The sequence below is a fragment of the Oryzias latipes genome, chromosome 6 (assembly GCF_053564925.1).
Source record: "Oryzias latipes strain Hd-rR chromosome 6, Olatipes_Hd-rR_3.1".
NCBI classification, from domain to species: domain Eukaryota; kingdom Metazoa; phylum Chordata; class Actinopteri; order Beloniformes; family Adrianichthyidae; genus Oryzias; species Oryzias latipes.
This window is the reverse complement of record NC_136242.1, coordinates 31331156-31347794: the sequence shown is the minus strand read 5'-3', so window position 1 is coordinate 31347794 and position 16639 is coordinate 31331156. Positions and strand designations below refer to the sequence as shown.

General features: G+C 43.1%; 3 protein-coding genes across 3 annotated transcripts in view; 1 reads left to right on the top strand and 2 right to left on the bottom strand.

The window, feature by feature from the left end:
• The window catches only part of e2f4 (E2F transcription factor 4), an 89638-nt gene that overhangs the window by 6160 nt on the left and 66839 nt on the right, over window positions 1–16639 (top strand). The window lies entirely within an intron of this gene.
• LOC101158272 (uncharacterized) lies at window positions 1002–2990 on the bottom strand. The gene is made up of 3 exons (XM_004070180.3): window positions 2616–2990; window positions 2247–2350; window positions 1002–2159 (listed from the first exon to the last, which is right to left on the bottom strand). Exons 1-3 carry the CDS (start codon window positions 2821–2823, stop codon window positions 1773–1775), a joined length of 699 nt encoding a protein of 232 aa, XP_004070228.1. The 5' UTR covers window positions 2824–2990; the 3' UTR covers window positions 1002–1772.
• Window positions 5997–15251, bottom strand: LOC101174421 (fibroblast growth factor 6). The gene is made up of 3 exons (XM_004069837.5): window positions 14463–15251; window positions 13790–13893; window positions 5997–10114 (listed from the first exon to the last, which is right to left on the bottom strand). Exons 1-3 carry the CDS (start codon window positions 14806–14808, stop codon window positions 9938–9940), a joined length of 627 nt encoding a protein of 208 aa, XP_004069885.1. The 5' UTR covers window positions 14809–15251; the 3' UTR covers window positions 5997–9937.

Genomic DNA, 16639 nt, shown 5'->3' with positions numbered 1-16639 from the left:
ATAACTAATCAAACTTAGGATAATTAGATAATTAGAGGTGAATTTCTAGTGAATCCCTGCTGCTCTGCAGAAACTATGTCCTAAAAAAAAGGACACCGGTTTTTAGATTTTGGCTAAGAACACCATAATCCTGATTAAAGGCCACTAGGAACTCTCTGAAAACAGATCTACAGATGATCGGAGCGACTCTTTGAGTTTAGTACGTTAAGGCTGCACGGTGGCGTCGGGGTTGGCGTCTTTGCCTCACAGCATGCGTGTGTTTTCTATTCAGGCCGAAAACATGCTTCAGGTTATTGGTAATTCTAAATTGCCCCTAGGTGGGCAGATGACTGTGTGTGAACCCCGCCTTCGCCTAGCCGTCGCTGGGTTGACGGCAGCAACCTTGTGACCCTAAAAAGGGGATTCATCGAGTTTTAAAGATGGATGGATGGATATTAAAAGGTAACTTTTCTGTGACTTTTTCTTTAATAGAACAAAGCTCACAAACGTTATTGATTTAGTGGTAAAAAGGCGATCCATCCCTGCTGTTGAGATACTTGCATGCAGCCGGTAACTGGGGGGGGGGGGCACATTGTTTCTTCTTCAAACTTCCACTGGCGCAGCAGGGGAATGTCCTCATCACACCGTCTCCGTCCGTCTGGCTGATCATTACTATAGGCGGGGGCGGATTTGTGCCCCAAAGAGTGTTTTTTTTTTCTATATTTAGCCCCCATGTTTACGCAGGAACACCGACGGAACCACAAGACTGCTTAGCTTTAGGAAATCAGTGACTTTGCCATTGTTGTCCATTCACACTTGGGTCAACATGAGCTAACGAAGATCATCTTTTTCGGAGCCTCACTCCTCAAAATAATTGACTGCAGATTAGCGCCGTTTCCCAACAGTCATAAAGATAAATGATAATATACATGATTTGGAGCCAATCTAAGTAGGGCTAATATTTGCCAGTTACATAATCAGTTTGTTGTGTGCACGATAAGCAAAAAGGGTTGTGTGACCTGTCGAGGAAAAGCAAACTCTTTTATTTGACTAAATCTGAGCATAAACGTAGAGGGACGCACATTCTTCATGTCATCCGTCATCTTTTAGCACAGCTTTAAGTACAAGTGACAAAAGTGAGCAACAGAAGTTGTTGTTTGACTGTCTGCACAATAAAAGAAAAGTACAAATACAGAAAATCTGCCAATGGGGTCAGAAAAAACAAACAGAAAATCCATGAAATAGTCATTTCTTTTTTTTCATGTCAGAAACAATACATTGTGAAGTATATAAATAAAACACCAAGCTAGAGTCACGTTTACACATTTCAATAAATAAATAAATTTCATTGCTGTGACTTTTGGTGTCCAGCACCTGATCTTTTTCCTTTTTTTTTTTTTTAAAACATGAAATTGACGTTCATTCATAGACAAAGACCGGGAATTACGCCTCGATTGGCCTATTTTATTTATGCAAAACAAACATGGCCTCATCTGCTTTCTGGATTAAAATTTAACAGATAAAGTAGGTTGAAGGACAGCAGGAGGCTGGATCAAACTTACGTCAGATGTTGCCAGATTTATCAGAGGTCTGTTCTTCAAACAGAACGAGGCGCTGTGATGTAACCAGGTTTACCGGGACATCAGGTAGTTTTGACACCAGTGAAGCTTCGTGTCGTGAACGCCAACACATTTGACGCCTTGTAACGATGGAATAAAAAAGTGTGAGTCTGTTATGCACAGAAACGTCAGGGGAGGATCCGCTCCCCCAGTGGGACCGGTTCCCCTCAAGTCTCAGTTTTGCTCCGCGCGGCCTACAATGTTGGTCTTGACGGGGCTTCCCGAGCCGTTGGGCCTCAGCACCCGCAGCGGGTCGTCGCAGGACGCGATGGTTTCCTTGGACACGGCTCCAGCCTGGTCCTGCTCCGGCTGGCTCTTATCTCCATCTTTGGCAGGAAGCGACGGATGCGTTTCTGACATGAGCGGGTCAGAGGGGTTCACCTCCTTACTCCTTCTGTGCCTCTTCGCCCTCTCCAGCAGGACGGAGGAGACTTCTGGGGGCTCGTCTCCTCCCCCCGGTTTGAGCAGCTGCTTCCCACTTGTTGAGGAAAACACATGGCGCCGCTTTGCCAGATTTAACCTGAAGCGCTGGAGAAAACAGTCCGGTCTGTCCTTCTGTCTCTGTTGACCAGAGTAAACAGAAGAATGTTGGAAACATGCAGCGTCAATTTAAAATAAATAACAATAACTGTGGTTAAAGTCACTCACAGACTTGATCAGCTGTCCCTTTGAGTTGGAGCAGAGAAACTGTTTCGTCCTCAAGTCAAATATTGACACAAAGTTGCTTGTAGCTGTTCTCACTGGAACAACAACTGTGGAAAAAAGTTTGAATGGACCAGTTTGCATGTTTATTTGCTGGCCAAAAAAGTCACAACATGCAGAAATTTGCTTGAGATCAATTAACTCCTGAACAATTACAGAATAATGAGGCTGGTGTGCTTTTATTCAAAGTTTAGATCTTAGTATGAGAGAAGTTAACCGAACTAAACGGCTTTAAACAACTAAAAATATATGAAAATTGTGACTTATTGACATATTTTAGTCAGAAAACAGATGTGTGCATGCAGACAGACTCACCCAGAAGGCCTCTGTAACTGCCTTTTTTCACTGCTGCATTCAGCCCCCAGTTCAAACTTTTTCTTCCCGTGGTGGAACTCGAGCGTGTCCCCGTTTTGTTGCTGCCCGTCACGTGCTGCCGCTGCTGCAGCTGAAAGATCGCCCTGCAGTCTGCTTCTGCAGAAATGTGTGCGGCAATCAGGATCAATGAAACAAAGACCGGTCGCATGTTCAGCGCGGATGAATGGCTCTCCAGAAGCGCAAACGTTGGGGATGATGTGTGAGCAGCTACTGGAGGAGGAGAAAGTCCAACAGCCCTATTTAAACGGAGGGTCAATAAACCAGCTAACTCATTTACCCAAATGACTAGAGGCTTCCCCGCCTTTTTGTCTTTTAAGAGCTGGCCGTGTTAAATTAATAAAAACAAATTAAAGTGCAAAAAGAGTTGTTTTTATCCTAGCAAGATAAACTAACGCTACAGATGGACCTTTTTATGATGTAATGCAGACACTAAACCTATAGAACCAGAAGACAAAACAGAGAAGCAATAATGACAAAATAGCAAATGAACTGAACCCTAAATTCCAAATTTTCATCCCAATTTTAAGTAAAAAATTATTACATGTGGAAGACAACTTAAAAAACAGGATGATTTTGCTAAACGATGCAAAAAGATTGTGTTTGCAGGAACGTTCATAATCGTCTGGCATAAAGCTGTGGTGCAGCTGAGACACAAACTGCTGATGCGTAATGACACTTCAGGATTACATGTCATGGTGTGAGCAGTCATTTCCCAGGAGAATGATTTATAGCTCGCTTATTAATTAACTATACTCACTTCCGCTGCTCTTACAGAATGCACATCCTGTATTATTTTGCTGAACAGCTTGCCCTCATTTAAATTGGCGTCTGACTTCACAATTTCTAACCACCAAGTTGGTTGTGACAAACTTCCAATGGAAAGATCTTTTCATCGGGTTTGTATTTTTCTGAAAGTAAACTTTAGAGAGCTGCAGCTTTCAGGACTTGGTGCTGCATGGATGTGCTCGCTTCTATTCAGCTTTAATTTGAAATGATAAAAGACGTCTTCTCAGTTGTTGCACTGGAAAAAAAATTCTTCTGCTTAGAGATTAGACTTAAACATCTGCCATTTATTTCCTAGCTTGAACTTATAGTAAAGTGAATGATGCAGAGGAAACCCGAGGCCCTGGGGCCACATGTGGGGCTCTTTGACCACTCCAACGTGGCTCTCTGTTGGAGAAAAAAAGAAAAGAAAATGTTTTTAATTTTAAAAAGTAACGTAGTCTTTAGATCAGTGTTTTTCAACCTTTTTTGAGCAACGGCACACTTTAACCTTGTCAGAATTCCCGCGGCACACCAGCATCCAAAAATTAAAAAAGAAAAAAAGGAGAAACTCATAGTCTGCATATATCTACAGCCCCTCTGCAATCTCACATGCGTTTTTGTGATAATTGTTGCAGAAAAAGCTGGAAGCTGCAGCCGTTTTTCCTAAAAGATGTAATAAAAGTAAGTTAGAAGATTTAAAAACTGTTTGTGTGTTTGTTGTTGTTTCAAGACGTTTAACAAGAAAGACTCCTTGTGCGCGGAGACACTGTCACTTTAACCCAATGCATCATGGGAGATGTAGTGCAAACAGCCGCCGAACGCAAACAGACTCACGTCTCTGAGCTTCATTCTTTTGTTCACTTGTTCCACGGTCTGATACCGGATTCTGTGGAAAGCTACACCGCTAAAGACGAGCTTTAGCTGGTATTTTTGTTGGAACTGAGAGACTTTGTGAGCAGAATGAGAACAAGGAAGGGAAGACTTTAACCACTTCTGATTGGTCAGACTGATGACGTGTGATTAAGCCTCCAAGAATGATTGGTGGAGACAGTTAAAGGGGCGGGACTTTTCCAAAAACAGCTGATGCTAAAGCTAAATCGCGGTACCGTCATTTTTATCAAAATGTCTTTAATTTAATAAAATAAACAAAAGGAAAAGTATTTTATGATTTTCATATTCCTAACTACTCAGTGTTTTATCAGGGCCTGTTTGGATGAACACAGCTGATTTCCTGGAGATGGGAAATGTTTTTAGATCAGTTAATGAGGGCAATTTCCCACGGCACACCTGACCATCTCCCACGGCGCACTGGTTGAAACACACTGCTTTAGATTTAGACTACAGGATACAACAAGCTAAACAAAACAGTCCGATCAGTCTGACAACACATTCACAAACAGTAGAGCGCATCACTTTGTGAGGCTCCTGACTCCAGTACCCATAATGGTCCAGATTGTGAGGCGGATTTCCTATGGTTTAAAAATGTGAGGATTTTAAGTGCGCCTCATGTTCCAAAAACCCTGATACGGGTCACTTGGCTAGTTGCCGTTTCCCAATTTCTGGCTGAGATGCACCAACAATAGTACACAAATTTATATTTTTCACTGCTGACATCACACTACCTACTACTATGTTTGCTGCGTTGAAATGATCCTATATGTTACAGGGTGTATTTTATTTTGAAAGAAAGCCTTTTGAACGTCTGTCAAAAGTTATAAGCATAAAGAAAAAAAACGGCTGTTTTCTCTTAATGTTTTATTCATGTCAAAATAAAATATTTAATTTATATAAGAAATCATATAAATATAAATCTGTATTGTATTTGTCTAAAGGGTGAAGTAAGACTGTTATAAATCGACCCAAAGGGCTCTTTGAGTGTTGGAGGCTGCAGACCCCTAGTCTAGAAGCTTAACAAGTGATAAAAGTTACTACAAGAATGTGTATGATATTAAAGAGTTGTTTTTGTTTGTTTGTTTGTTTTTCAAGGTCAAAATATATTCAATTATTTTCGGGGATGGATCAGTTCTGTCACCGTGGAAACCCTCCAGCCATCGGTCACCTTCAATTGTCATTTTCTTTGGGTTTCTTTTTTTTCTTCTTCCAAGTTTCTAAATCCTAAGCCTTTTTTCCCCTCTGATAAAGAAAAACCTGGTAACCTCAGGTCAGTCTTGCTTTACTTCAGCGAAACCCTTAATGTCGCCTCCTTTGTAATGCATAGATGCTTGGATCATTGATTAGATGTGTATGTACCACAGTTTTCCAATCATTATTGTTGGATTTCTCATCAGAGAGTTACAAACTGCTAAAAGTTCTAGTTTTTAAGTGTTTTTTTTATTTTCAACCTGCAAAACTTTTCACCTTTTAACCAGTTGAGGGCGCCCTAAACCGGCTTATCATATTTGAGATTCTTCTGCCTAAATGAATTTTTTTGTTGTTTTTTTGGTCAGAATTGATGCAAATTTCTTTTCAGCTTTCAAAGTTGTGTAGAGTGTGTCTGCATGTGTGTGTTTGCCTTTGACGGAAAAACACAACTTTCAATAATTCGATCACAAAAGATTTTACAAAACATCCTTTATTGTCATCTCAGGAATACAGTTGACTGCTGTGCACAGCACATACGTACAAAAATAAAAGGAAAATAATTTGTAATATAATTTTTTTTTTACTTGTCATCATATTTTTCAGAAACAAATGATTGGAGAAGTCTGTTGTTTCAAACAAATTTACAATCATTTCAATAATCGGAACTAAGGCAGAAGGTGAGGTATATGTTAAAAAGGAGGGGGGACTCAGAGGAAGCACTCTCACCTCAGTGCAGGAATAGATAACTGAGAGAGAAACACAAAGGCTGCCGGCACACAGGGAATCACACTCGCGCGCGCGCACACACAAGTCTGATCCCAGATCTCCCAGAAGACCCGAGCTTCCTGTGAACCGACGCGTTTTTTTAAAAACCAGGACGATGGCGACAGCGGGTCCTTTAGTCAAAGGGGTAAGACATGACCAGTCCACGTAGAACTCTACATGCAGATTGAGGAAATGAGGAAGTTAAAAAAAAAAGAAAGTTCTCACCATTGACTACCACTGCTCTATTTTACAACCTTTTATGCTTCACAATAGCATCATGCAAAAGTCGTAGAATAGAAGTCAGTCATTCTTCCTGCAGGTTTTCAGTGACGAAGCTCAACTTTCTCCTTCCTCTTCTTCGCAAACTGAGCTCGTCATCAGTTGTCAAACTGTCTCTTTGCTAACCAAACCTGCTGTGCAGACAGCGTCCTCTGAAACGCACCAAAACGTTTCCAAGTCGAAAGGAGACGGGCGTTAGGAAAATGGCATCTTCACTTACAAAGAAAAAGACAAATAATCTCCCTTAATGCCAAGAAACCAGCAATGAAGATCAGTGACATGATCAAGAAAAATAGAATAGAAGTTTCTAATAGTGGAACCCCCTCCATTTGAAAAAAATCTCTGGAGTCTCTAGTGGTTCTTTTGGATCACAGTATTCAGTCCATCTGATTTTTAAAAGCATCTCTTTGCTGGAAGCGTCTGAATCATTTTTCTTGTTGCTACAAAACTACAAACCAAAGCTCATTCAGTCGTCTTCTTTGCCCCCCCTTCCTGTGCATGGGTCCACGCAGTCACATATAACCATGGTAACCAGTCACGGTAAAGCCATCACACTCAGTCTTCCACTTTGGCAGCTACGGGACACGTCAGGGGTGTGTTTGGGTCTGCGAAGGACGGTCGATTGGGTTTTGGGTCACTGCTGAAGTCTGCTACACCAGTGGTCCCCAAACTTCTCCAGGCCATAGACCGGTTTCAAGTCAGACAATATTTTCGTAGACCGACCTGTACGAGGCTGAAATTGGCGTCTATCTTTTATCCTTTAACTTTTGAAGGTAAAGTTTATCTTCATCTCTTGTAAAAATATATAACGCTGCTTTATACTTTATACATACAATTGATTTTGAGTAGGAACCATTCAAATGTGATATAGATTTTAACCCATTACTGTCAAACTGGAATCTAAACAATCAGATGCCAACTTCACCCTCGTCAGACTTTAAGGTGCAACGGATGAATAAACAAAATAGTCACTAAAATATAACGATAAACGTAGATCGACAGTTTAAATAACTTTATTAGCAGCGTCCTGAAAACACTAGACAGCTGGTTGCTGAGTATTCTAGGTTAATATTGCGGTCTTTGTCTGTTAAATGCAGCTTTCTTTTATTGTAAAGTTAGTCTCTGGCTCTTTTCTGCTAAAGGAAACTTTTCAAATAGGTTTGTTTTTTGTCAACTTTGAAAGTTTGGGGGTTTTAGTTTGGCGGTTCAAGAAAGTAACAGATGGATTTTCGACATGTGACAGAGGAACTTGACAAGAATGAGTCAAATGTGTTGGGGAGAATCCAGTAATTTTCCAAAATAAAACTTCCTTCAGAATCAAAACAATGTAGGTGGTGTTTTATTTTATTTTTTTTGTCTACGGACTGGTACCTGTCCACAGCCTGGGGATTGAGGACCACTGTGCTACATATACACAAGCTGGAGCTTAAAGCCCGAACAAACTCCCCCAAAACGCCGCCGAATTCCTTCAAAGTTAGTAAAACAGAGCAAACCTACGAGAGCAGCACCACTACTATCTGGAAAACCAATTCCACTAAGCTGACGCCAAGACGCTCGCTGCAGTTATATTCCAGCGCTTCGTCTTTTTATGCAATAGTTGTAACGCTCCACAAAGCGTCAAAACGATATTGCAATGGACCAGAACAAAATGCCAATAGGAGTAGCACAGGGGAAAGAATGCTCACCTCCCTGACCCCGATCCAAAAGTGGCTCAGATGCACAGGATTCCTGGAGCCCTGCGGTGACCGTCCGGTCTGACATCTACCAACAAGGAGGCCACAGGTCTGACGCTTCGCTATTTCAACACCAAAGGAAGGAACCTCACACAGATCCTCTGTCCTCTGCTGGGTTTTTCCATCATCTCCTTTTGTTTCCACAAAGGAAAAAGTACAGCATCTCAGAGAGCGTCAGTTCAAGTTTCCTATGCTGCATTCAGAAAGCCTGAATGAACATTTGTATTAACACTGAATAAATAAATAAATAAATAAATACCCTTTGGTTGAAACGAGAAGCCCTACTGCAGCTCATCGATCTGTCCGATTTATGCATAAATAGCTTAAAAACAGATAATTAATCTTGTTAATAAAAAGTTTTTTAATTTAAACGCAGGATCAGTTCCAGGTATCTTCTAGACAAACTTTGACACTTAAACAACTTTGCGTTGCTGCAGAAGCCTGTTGTATTTACAGGGAACTGCCTGAACGCGTTGGTTTCATCATGAATGCTACTTAAAACGGCTGTGAAAGTCGAGCTGCTGCTTTAGTCCGGTGCATCGTCGCGAGACGCCAGCAGCTGTTCGGACGTGACTCAATCCATCACGCGGGAACAACGTTGAGTCAGGTCTGCGGTGTTCCGATGAGGGAAAAATTTAAAAAACGACCAAAAAGTCTGAAATATACACAGAGAAAACATTTTGGCATGCATCCTTTAGGTAAACACGCACATACATGACACAAACACTCATTCTGGTCTGCGACGCAGCTGGTACACGAGAAAATAAAACCTGGGATTGTCAAAGCTCCCTCGGGATGAGACGTGGATCAGCGGAGCGCTGAATCCGAGTTTCCCTGCTAGCTGGAGGCTCCACTGTGTAGCATAGAGTCTGGATTACTGAATTGATCTAACTATGGAAAGAGAAACCTCAGACCCTCGAGGAATTGGGTTAAGGTCCCCAGTGGGGTCTGAGGGAGTAACGACTTGTGCATCATTCCTATTTCTGACTTGAGCACCACATTTCTCGCATGCAAGGGTAAAAGGGGGGGCCATAAGAGGGAATCAAAGGCACAGCCACCTCATGACCAAGCAAAGAATCAAATTAAAAATACTCCACCAAGTGCTCAAGTTGCCCTGATATTGACAATAAAATATAGAAGATGGGAAATGTATTTCCTACTGAATGACAACAAAACACTTTAAGGTAAACAGACACTCCTCTGAGGGGAAAGTTCATGCACACATTTAGCTTTTTTTTTGTACATTTTCTTCTCAGGATATGTTATTGTGAGATAACAAGATCTCCATTTTGTTTTCCTAAGTAGCCAAATGGTCGTCCACTATCAGGGCAGGTACACAACCAGCTCCAGCAAGCACCCATTAAACAGAAAGGGACAAATCATACTTCTTCATCCCCCTTCAAATCACAAAATGGTAAAACTCATCAAAGCAGCACAGAATGGCATTTTCTAAAATCTCTAAAACAAAGTAAGCTACCCAAATATACATATAAAGTTTGAATAAATACTGTCAGATATAACTGTGTTTCTTGCTTTTGCAGTCCTCGTTGTCTTTTGTGTTTGTACCTATATGTATTTGTGTTACCTGGGAAATAATCCACATGTGCAAATAAGTTTTGTTATTGCCCATTTGTCTCGTCAAATTCGGGGTAGGAAGTGCGTCACGGTCATGGCAGTTGTGGCTTTGTTGCCCTTCTTCACGCGGCCATGCTTGCTCAGTGCTATGTAGGATCCTCTGTAGACCAGGGACTCGTAGGCGTTGTAGTTGTTGGGGAGCAAGCTCTCCTTGAACTTGCACTCGTCATGGAAGACTGTCTGGAGGAAACAAAGACACAGAGACCATGGCTCAGGGTCAGCGTCAACAGGAACGGAGGATGTTAGCTGCAAAGGAAGGGAGAAATCCTAAAGATCTGATGTCTGGTGCTTTAGTCACATGGACGTGGGGTTGACCCGTACTGGTGCTGTGGGTTTTGGGGCTAAGTGGGCCCGAGGAAGCTTAAGGGGTTAGTCATATGAATGGAACGTACCATTGTCGTGCGTGTGGTAAGTGTGTAGTGACATTTTTGTATGGTTAATAGAAGTTGCACGCACGTATGACTTATGGTTGATGCTGTCGTACGACTGACCGCACTCAAAGCCGCATGCTCGGGGTCTGCACGTGATACATAAGGGCCACAAGATGCCCACGCAAACTACGCACTGATTGTCTAATGAAGGTTTGCGAACTTGTCACGTGATCTGCACTAACGCGCTCCTGTCTCCAATCCCATCTCACCTACTTCACCCTTACTTAAGGCCGTGTCGCACAGCCACACGGCTGGAAAAAGTGAGAAAAGTTCACAGATGTATCACTAGTGAACCACGTTAAAACCACGTAAGACATACAAATAAAATATGCAAACCGACATAAAACGTGAACCCTGCGTGATAATTGCGCTGTTTATATGCAATTCAATACGTGTAAACCGTGTAATTCTCAACCGACCCAGAATTTTGAACTAATCCAAACCAAACTCGCATAAAGATCCGTCAGCTGAAACCCTCGACGGACATCTGCGTAAATCGACAAACGACAAACGCAAGAAACATGTATGAATTGCTTGATATGCGTAGTTGCTTTGTGACACGTCCTTTACCCGTGTGTGTTGTGTAAGTGTTCCCTACGCAGCATGCCCGTAGAAAAAACAAACATTTTTTGCTCTACACACTCACTAGGCGGCGTACAACCTTAAAACGTCATGTGCACAGCACAGCTCCTCCACATGTTCCTAAACATCTGCTCAAACGTGACATTCAAGCTTGCCTAGTCGCATCTTTCAGGTAGAAGCAGCGACATCAAAAACTACATCTCAATCCCGTCAGTTAGCTGATTTTGGAGAAATGCACATCATAGACATTTTCAAGCAGGCAACTCTTCAGGCTGCTTTGTGTAGTAAAGCACATCATCAGATCATGTAGGTACAGTACAGGAACAAATCCATGTAATATGGAGACAGGGTTTAAATTACAGGTTTTGACAGAATAGAGGGATGGAAATGGAGAGGAAAATATTCGTGGATCGAGTACAGAAACTCGAAGATGCAGATTTTCAGGCTTCGTTTCATTGAAACAGAAATCAAAAACTATTTCTGGACTAAAAGTCTGTGCAGAGGATATAAAGAAAAAAACTGTCAAGCATCCTTTCATGAATGTCCGACCTCTACAAAATAATCAGCTTTAACAGCGGAATTCCTGTTTGGAAACACTCAAAATTTAAATTAAAGTGGACTGGAGTTCAAAGTTGTTGACTGGACTATTAGAAATCTTTTTTTTGTTTTTGGGAGTATTCTATCCAAACATTGAAGAAATTGACATCCAAAAGCTTCTAAAGGCAGTTTCTGTGATGCTATCCACATTTATGAGGCCACGGTACCCTTAATAGGAAACATCTTATCTTTTCATTATGTACTATTTCAATCTTATCTCGGCTGTTTGGGTAAAATAATTCTAAAATGTCCTTGCATTTCAGGAATATGACCCAATTCCAAGAACAGAACTGTTTGGCTCAAAAGATTTGATGCATCATGGTTTAAAAATAACAACAAAAGCGGTAAAATCTTCACAAACAGACGATTCTTTGAAGCAGCTGAAAGCCAAATCAGTACAAGCGTTTATGGAGTTTGTAAAACAAATGTTCTTTATCAGAAACGGTAGCACAGAACCTGTTGTGTTTTTTTCCACCACGCCTGCCAAACTGAAGCCAGGATGACAATTACCGTCAAATCGCCTCCACCAGGAGACCATGCAGCCTAATTCAATCTCTTATCGGATGCTCAGCCAGCTCACAAGCTAACGCTTCATCACTCAGGAGCTTTTAAGCCGCTCACATTCTGCCTGTCACAGCGCGCAAACGAGCAGCCATGTGTCGGCGAGAAGTCACTTAACACAACCCACCCCCCGACTGTGTCCTGGACCCGAAGACAACTATTATTTACCCAATTCATATTATCAAAAATATGTTTAAAAAAATGTGACGACTTTTTTCCAAAGACTTCAAATGACTTAAAAAACTGATTGTTGCCTTGCAGTTTATTCCTACAAGTCTGAAGCAGATTCCCCTGATCAGGAGCTTTTATTTTTAAATCTGAGACTAGAATTTAATCAAAAGAAAAGAACAGGTTTGATATTTCTCTCTTCTTTCTCATTGATTGTTTAGTAAAAATACTTTAAAACTAAATAACTGACCCAAGAACTGTTTCCACTTTTAACCATTTAAAAAAATGTAAAGGAAGAGAGCCGAGAGCAGCAGCCTATTAGCAAAAAGTATAGTATGCTTGGACTTATTTTTATTAATTATACTCGAGTATACATAACAGATAGTATATAGAAGTAACTTCTGCCTCACTTTTAGTGTGACCACTTGTACATAGACAACTTTTTGTGAAGGAAAGTGGTAAATGTGTCTGGACTGATATTTCCCACATCTCTGAACAGTTTCCTCTGCACAGCAGACTTGATCTGATCTGAGACTAAAGTAGAATTTAAGCAAATCAACAGAATTTAGTTTTACTCCAACTGATTTATAGTTTGATCTCTTTATTCGAATTTTCCATCTAGAAAAAATACTTTGGAACTAAGTAACGGAAACACAAACAAACACAAGATGTGTGTGTGTGGGGGGGGGGGGTGACCATTTGACTATTGTTTTTAATTTAAAGTTCAAGGAACAAAAAGATTTGTCCATTTTAAATCATTTTTTGTGTTAAAGAAATGTAAAGGAAGAGAGAAAGAGATAAAAAATAGCACACTTTATGCTTTAGTTTATACTTTTTTATGGATACTTCAGCACAATAAGTATCCTAGACCATGTACGTGTAATTTAGTAAGTATATTAACTGAATACTTGTTTAGACGAAATTGGAACATTTTAAATTTGCTATATAAATATATGGTAAATAAAAAGTAAACTTCAAGTGTACTTGTGCTTAAATAGGGTTCTTTTTGCTAAGGGAGTTTTTTGAGTGTAAACAATGTCCAATTCTGCCAGCCACCTCATTTGCTAAAGATGCGAGGCCTCAGAAGCCTTTGTGATGCTGCAGATCCCGCATCCCATTTGGAGCGCGCCGCGCGCGCGTGCGGGAAACATGCGCAAAGCCCTCCAGAGGCAGCTCGCGCCGTTTAAATCGATTCTCAGTTCTGCTGACAGTTCCCTTGGCGTCAGTGGGGGTTTCCCACCTCCACTCGCGCAGGAGCACATTGCAGCGGCCTGGGTCCTGCATCTGTTAACCTCATCATTATTTACCCATAGGCCCTGTACGCCTCGCACGCTTCGCTTTAAATAGAGCTTTATAAATTCCATGTTGGAATTATTATATATGGATTTCACAACATGTAATCCGACGCTGCGGGGCGAAAGAGGACCAGAGCAAGACATGCAAATAGAAGAAAAATGCAAGCGGCTCCTGATTCCCCATATTGTGGGACAATAAAGGAAATTCTGTGCATACCTACCGTTCCGTATAACCTCCCACGGCTGTTCATTGCGACAAACAACTCACTCTTGACTCCATAGAGGCTCACCACCCCTCTCTCCACCGTGGAGATCTCAATCAGACCTGATGGAGGACACAGAAAGATGACATTAGACAGGAAATGAGCGCAACAGCCTCCAGGACGGGCTTTTTTCTCCCCCATCATGGTGACTGGAGCATCGTGCTTCTCCCTGCCTCTATGGGTGTAACCTTGCAGGTTGCTGCGCAGCATGCCGAGCCTTTGTTCTGCATCCCTCCTCTGCATCCAGTGCAATTAGGCGCATTCTGACTATTGCAATTATCGGCGCGATTGCCTTGACGTGCACGGCCGCCCCGTCCCTGGACCGCCCTCACAGCGCTGCATGCGTAAAAATAAGTTGTCTAAAAGCGTCCATACATTCACGACATGGTTGAGCTCGGGAGGAGGGGGGAGGTATGGGGTTATGGGGGGGTGCAGTGCTGATGGATACTTGTTTTTATTAGATATGTTTTTGCCGCGGAAGAAATTCAATTCTCCCAGAGAGTCGGATGAGATACGGTCATGCAAATGAACGGAGGGGAGATTCTAGCTGCGCGTCGCGGATCCAGGCGGACTGACTGACTGACCGGCGCTCTCCCGTCTATTGAAATACATTGGTGGAGGAAGAACTCACTGTACTGGTTTTCATTATGTACACCCTTTATCCTGCCGTCGGGGAGGACCTGAAGGTGAAACCCGATGCCCACGTTGCAGTAGAGCCTCCGCACTCTTTTGATGCCCAGCAGATAGTCGCTCTCCCAGTTCAGCTCCGGTTTCTCCCCAGAGATTCCCAGCACGGAGCGGGAGAAGAGGCTCTCCCATCGTTTCTCCAGCAAAGTTGCGTTGGTCCTGCTGCTCGGTAACGGGTACGCTGACACCATCCCGAGCAGGAAGCCCAGGAGAACCGCCGCGGTCAGCGTCCAGTGCGGCGTGCCGGCCTCGCAGGACATACTGACGAGGAACCTTTGCGCAACGGCCATCCGGTTTACCTTCGGGCCACGTGGTCGAAATTAATGACCCTAAAAATACCGCTCTTCTTGTTTTGCTTCCTTCGGCATGCTGGCTGAGGGTTATTTTTGGGCTTCTGAGCAGGGCTGCGGGTTTGAGGCGCGAGCCCCGCTGCAGAGGAGGAGAGGAGACGGGAGAGCGCGCGGCGGAGCTGGAGGTGATGGTGGCGGTGATGATGGTGATGTTGGTGGTGGTGATTACCATGTTTTGTAGCTCCTCCGCGCGCCCCTCTCTCTCACACACACACACACACACACACACACACACACACACACACACACACACACACACACACACACACGCACGCACGCTCCCGTGCTATCTCTCTCTCTCCTCCGTGACGGTGTCTCTCACGGCGGGAGAAATCCTCCGGGCAGACTCTCACCCGAAACCGGCTCATCCAACCTTTCCAAGGATATCGCATCCCTGTGACATCACGCTGACCTCATCGCCGGGGAGAGGACGCGCGTGGCGAGAACGCAGCAGGGCAGCGGTGGGTTGAGGGGGTACTGACAGCCTGCATTGGTGGCAGGGTGATCAGCGGCCTGGGACGTGATGGTGGTGGGGGGCGCACGGGCTGCTCCCAAATTGGGTGGGTGGTCATATGTCTGTCAGAGCGTTTCCTTATTTAGAGTGAAGGTGTAAAAACGGGCCCACTTGTCACCGGAGAGCAATGACAGGGCTCTTGTGGTTCCCCTTCCTACAGTTCAAAACTTTTCTCAACAAATATGCCCCCCCCCCCCTTTCCCTCCCCACTGTTACACTCAGCTGGGGCGCAGGCGCAGCGGGACACCTGCAGCAAACGATCCGCAAAGAACAGAGTTCAAGACCTCAGCGCGCATTCGCCCCCCCCACCCTTTTTTTTAAAGCACTACCGAAAAGCTGAGGCCACCAGTGACGTGTTACCCCCCGCGCGCCCTCCATGCGTAAGAACTTGGAAAGGGCGCAGGAAGCCGTCACACAACGGCACCTTTCCAGCGCGCGAGCGACCGTCGTCGGTTCAAACTGTTTCTGCCGCCGGCGGCTCGTCAGTGCGTCAGCGGGGCTAACGCTGTTGCGCACCAGGCAGCACGCGCCAGTTCCTGCCGATATCCAAAGGGTGGCGCTATTTCCATGGAAACGCCACTGCGTTCTGAGGGTTCACAGCAAAGACGGTCTTTAAAAATCAAAGATTTTAAACATAAAAACAAAAGTAATGAGTCTCACAAAAGTCACTCTTGAGCCGATCTTCCTTGTCAATGCAGTAATTTTATTTGGTATAAAATCTATTCGCTGACTGCACACAAGGTGCTAGAGATTTAGGAGTTTTTTTGGTCGAACCTGAATGCACCAGACAGTTTAAAAAAAACTCAAATGTTGTAAAAATAAGAATCTCATCCAGACAACATCTCCAGGCCTTCACAGTCTTCAGCATTTGGCACTTTGACAATCGTGACATCCCTGGAAACACACAAAGATGATGCTTCCTCCCTGAACTCAAAGGTACACAAATCCCCCAAAATGCACTTCATTCCACCAAGGGAAAATAATCCATCAAATGTTTCAACTGTCAAACAGATATCAAGTTTTCAGTGCATACACACTGCAATTATAGTGAAAAAAAAGCCCAACCCACTCTGAGGAGGTACCAGAGCAACAAGATAAAGCATTTGAAATAAGTTACAGCTTTAAAGAAGCTTTCATAGCAAATCTGTAGAAATAAGTTATCTTTTTCACAGAAACAACCTTCACCCGTGCACCTAGAAAAGATGCCCAAGAGTCTTATAGTTTAAAACACAACATTTTGTGATACAAGCATAATAA